The 4,852-nt window shown below is 56.7% G+C and overlaps 1 protein-coding gene across 1 annotated transcript; it reads right to left on the bottom strand.

The window, feature by feature from the left end:
- Window positions 1–1,094: 1,094 nt before the first annotated feature.
- LOC123182150 (subtilisin-like protease SBT3) lies at window positions 1,095–3,606 on the bottom strand. The gene has a single exon (XM_044594623.1). The coding sequence runs from the start codon at window positions 3,458–3,460 to the stop codon at window positions 1,223–1,225; it is 2,238 nt and encodes a 745-aa protein (XP_044450558.1). The 5' UTR covers window positions 3,461–3,606; the 3' UTR covers window positions 1,095–1,222.
- Window positions 3,607–4,852: the final 1,246 nt, after the last annotated feature.

Raw genomic sequence — 4,852 nt, 5'->3', positions numbered from 1 at the left:
TGCGACATCCTCCTCTGTGACAGAAGAAGCCACCCATCGGCCTTGACGGCTGGATCCGGACATGACTTAGGCTTACGGAGGGTGAGACCTTGGTGTTGGAACTCGAGGTAGTAAGAGTCGAAGAAGAAGCAAGCGTGGAGAGGAAAGGCGGGTCTGTGCCCCTTTATAAAGGCCGAGAATATCGAACGCCTCCTCCCGGGCCTTAAAATTCGCCTATTCCCAAGGAGTTGTACCCTAAGGACGGTTGGGTTACCCGCGTCTGTGTCGATAAAAGAATCCCTTAATAAGGGGACACGATCTGTGCTGGGATAAGACATGTCAATGACAACCACGTTTCGGAACGTGGAGCCGTGGGCGAAACAACGGTTCGAAATAACGAACGGACTGACATAATGTCGTATTGTAAAAAGTAGCCAGAGGATTGGATTCATAAATTATTATGCCCTCTGTGGAAGTATGTGCTGCTCGCCGAACTCGATCGTCCGAAGACCATTGTGGAGTATCCGGAAAGAAGGGAACCCGCCTTTCAATGCCGAAGACAAATCTGCGCGCCGGACTCCTCGTTATTGAAGCCAGGTTCAGGGGCTACTGAGGGAGTCCTGGACTAAGGGGTCCTCGGACGTCCGGCCTGTTAGCCATGGGCCGGACTTATGGGTTGTGAAGATACGAAGACCGAAGACTGCACCCGTGTCCGGATGGGACTCTCCTTGGCGTGGAAGGCAAGTTTGGTGACCGAATATGTAGATTCATTTCTTTGTAACCGACCTTGTGTAACCCTAGATCCTCCCGGTGTCTATATAAACCGGAGGACTTAGTCCGGAAAGGCATATACTCATTACCATAGTCATACAGGCTAGACTTCTAGGGTTTAGCCATTACGATCCCGTGGTAGATCAACTCTTGTAATACCCATATCCATCAAGATCAATCAAGCAGGAAGTAGGGTATTACCTTCATAGAGAGGGCCCGAACCTGGGTAAACATCGTGTCCCGTGTCTCCTGTTACCATCGACCTTAGACGCACAGTTCAGGACCCCCTACCCGAGATCCGCCGGTTTTGACACCGACATTGGTGCTTTCATTGAGAGTTCCACTGTGCCGTCCTCAAAAGGTTTGATGGCTTCTTCAATCATCTACAACAATGCTGTCCAAGGGGAAGTCTTCCTCCATCGACAATTGTTTCAAATTGATGTAAGTACATATACTGACATGTGCACATATCCTATAGCACAGACGTCGTCGTCACCACAATGGGGCTCCTCACCGTGTACTTGCCGTTGTCGTCCACCCACGTCAATGATCCATGCAGCACTACCTCGGGCATTAGCTCCTCCCGCACCTGAATCACGACCGTGTATCTCTGTTTCTCATGCTTCCCGCCAAACACCAGCCTATTCGGCACGACGCTCACCTTTAGTCCATCCAGTCCCTCCACCGTGGCGTTGTACCTCGCTGGCCCATCCCCCACATTGGTCACGGTCCTGGCGAACGTCTTCTCTCCGGTCGTGTCAAAGTACGCGATGAAGGACGGGTAGTTGAGATCCAACGACGCACCGACGCAGTCCACAGGGGCCGACGACTGTGTCACGGTCTTGATCTGCGCCGTCGTGTAGTTCATGGCGCACATGAGATTGATGTAGTCCCCCGGCCCGGCTTCGTAGACCAGGCCCGGGGCCAGGGCGCGGTTCGGGTCGATGTGGCCGGACCCCATTGCGAGCGGCGAGGCTGGCCCGTTCTGGTCGCCGCCGGACATGTCCTTGATGGGAGCGAAGGTGTTGTCCATAGCGCTAGCCGTCGTCATCATCGCCGACCGCACCGCCGCGGGGCTCCACTCCGGGTGGACGGCCTTGAGCAGCGCCGCCACGCCTGACGCGTGTGGGCACGACATGGACGTGCCGGAGATGATGTTGAACTTGCCGAACAGTGTCTGCTGCCCAACATTCGCGACGCTGACGTTCTCCGCCCACGATGCGAGGATGAGCGAGCCGGGCGCGAACAGGTCGGGCTTAAGCACCGTGGGGCAGCTCGCCGCCGGGCCGCGCGACGAGTAGGTCGCCAGCAGCGGCGCGGGCTTCGTGTCCACCACGGTCACCGCGAACTTGATCGAGGCCTTGGGCGTGCGGCTCCTCTGGATGTAATGCATCAGCGCGGGGGCGTCCTGGGGGCTCAGGATCACGCCCGGGAACACGAAGCTCTCCGAGAGCTCCCTGAACGGGTCGCTCGACAGGAACAGCGCGGCGCGCACCTTCGCGTTCTGCGCCGAGGATATCGCGGACCCGAGGGAGTCCGTGTCCGTGGCGTCGCAGAGCACGACCTTGTCGCGGTTCATGGAGAGCGACGTGTCGTTGTCGCACGTGCCGAGGAACACGAGCCCAGCGTTCCCGAGGCTGCTCGGGGTTCCTGGGTATAGCGATTCACCGACGAAGGTCGTGCCGTCGCCGAGCCTGACGACGCCGGAGAACTTCCTGTCCACCGTGCCCGACCCGACGGTGAGTACCCACGGCGAGCCGTTGTGGAGGTACCCGAGGTCCGGTCCATCGTTACCAGCCGAAGTTGACACGAAGACTCCGCGCTCCATCGCCGCGAACGCGCCAATGGCGACAGGGTCGTCGTATAACTGCCGGCCGTTCAGGCCAAGGGAGAGGGAGAGCACGTCGACGCCATCGGCGATGGCCTGGTCCATGGCGGCGAGTATGTCGGAAGCGTACGAGCCTTCGTCCCACAGGGCCTTGTACACCGCCACCCTGGCGCGGGGCGCCATGCCGCGAGCGATGCCTCGAGCGTAGCCGAAGAAGGACGCGCCCGACACGGGCGAGCCGGCGGCCGTGGACGACGTGTGCGTGCCGTGGCCGTCCGTGTCCCGCGGGGAGTCGACAGCGACGGTCACGTTGTTGGCGATGAGGCCCTTGTTGAACTTGCGCGCGCCGACGAGCTTCCGGTTGCACACCTTGGCGGCGTCGAACGCCGTGCCGGACTCGCAGAAGCCCTTCCACCGCGCCGGCACCGGGGGAAGCCCGTCGTCACGGAAGCTCGCGCTCTCGGGCCACACGCCCGTGTCGACCACGCCGATGATGACGTTCTCACCGTACTTGGACGCCTCCCATATCCCACCGGCCGCGCTGACGCCTAGGAACTCGGGCGTGTGCGTAGTATCACGCACCACCCTCGCGTCGTCGCGGTAGCACGAGACGAACCCCGGAGAGCGCCGGAGCCTGTCGAGCTCGTCCTCAGGGAGCCGCGCCGCGAAGCCGTGCATCGCGTGGTCGTAGACGTAGAACATTTCTGCCCCCGGGGCGGCCACCGCGAGCGTGGACTCGTACCAGCGCAGGTGGCTCGAGAACCCGCTCGGCATGGCCGACTTGTCCATGTGCACAATATAGGACGACGCCGCCACGGTATCGGCCGACGCGGCCGGCCGCACCCACAGCGCGACCAGCACCAACGCCACCCATGGCAACATTGTGCGATGTAGCTGCGTAAGTAGAGCGCCGGCGGCTATGGAGTACGACGGCCGGCGTCGTAAGCGGGTGACGCGGCTCCGGCAATGGCGCGCATGGCTATTTATCCTGCATGGGCGGTGGTCTTGGGAGTCCGACCCATTCGGTGGTTGCCGCGTCTCTGTTTGGACAAGCCACTGCAAGGCAAGCCAGCGGGCATGTGCCTCGTCGTTTGCTTCCTCCTGTGCGCCTCCCGGCTTGCGCATACGAACCATGACCATGAATGGTGCTGGGCGCTGTCGTGTACCACAGGGAAAGAGCATTTCGGCGGCGAATGATTTCCAAGTGTATGATAGGGTATCATGCAGCTACCATTAATCATGTGCGGTCTCTCTGTGGCCGATTCGCGTTACGATTGCAACCATTTGGTTAGCTCAATGTTAGTGGAATACGCGTAACTATTTGCTTGTGACGTGGGCAAGCTTTTAAATCTAAGCTGATGGGACCGATGTATATGCCGATATATTACCTTTGGGCTTCTACCGATATAAACATAACATATCTTTTCGTAAATATCATTTTCCAAACATATCATTCGATATGGACCGAAAAATCGACCGACACGGCCGATATCTAGCCCGATATGTCCACAGATATAGAATAATACGTAGATGACAATAATTCTTTATTAGAAAGCAGTGAAATAGCATTATGCACTTACAACTTCATCATATATTATCAAAGTCATGCACAATGTTTCGTACAAATGCATATAATATCGTATTGTTTTTAATCACAGAGTAAGGATTTTGTGAATCTTTTCTTAATAGTTTTTTAATCAACAAGTTAATAAACTAGGAATCAAGAATTGACACCATACATTTTGTTTTACTAAAAATACATGTTTTGACTTTTGAACAAGAATAGTAAAGAAAACCTAGGCATGTTTTCTTTGATATATCTACATATCGTCCGACATTCGATATGTCGAAGCCAAACCGATACAAACTCGATATCCGATATTTTGAAGCTTGGACGTGGCCATGTGGGTGTTAGAGATACGACAGCCAATAGAAACAACGAAGACAAATAAACACAGTCCGCCACACCGATGATCATCGCTCTCGCCTTACTTGGACGCCTGCCATATCCCGCCACCTGCGCTGACGCCGAGGAACTCGGGCGTGTGTGTCGTGTCGTGCGCCACCCTCGCGTCGTCGCGGTAGCACGACACGAATCCCGGAGATCGTCGGAGCCCATCGAGCTCTACCTCAGGGACCCGCAGTGTGAAGCCGTGCATCGCGTGGTCGTAGGCCGTAGAACATGTCTGCGCCCAGGGACGGCCGCGGGTCAAAACAGGTATAATAGTAGTAGGGGTGACCTAGATTGAAACAAATCCATACCGCGGGAGGGGG

Source organism: Triticum aestivum, chromosome 1D (genome assembly GCF_018294505.1).
Source record: "Triticum aestivum cultivar Chinese Spring chromosome 1D, IWGSC CS RefSeq v2.1, whole genome shotgun sequence".
Lineage (NCBI taxonomy): Eukaryota > Viridiplantae > Streptophyta > Magnoliopsida > Poales > Poaceae > Triticum > Triticum aestivum.
Note: the sequence above shows the minus strand (reverse complement) of the source record. Positions and strands in the feature narration are given on the sequence as shown.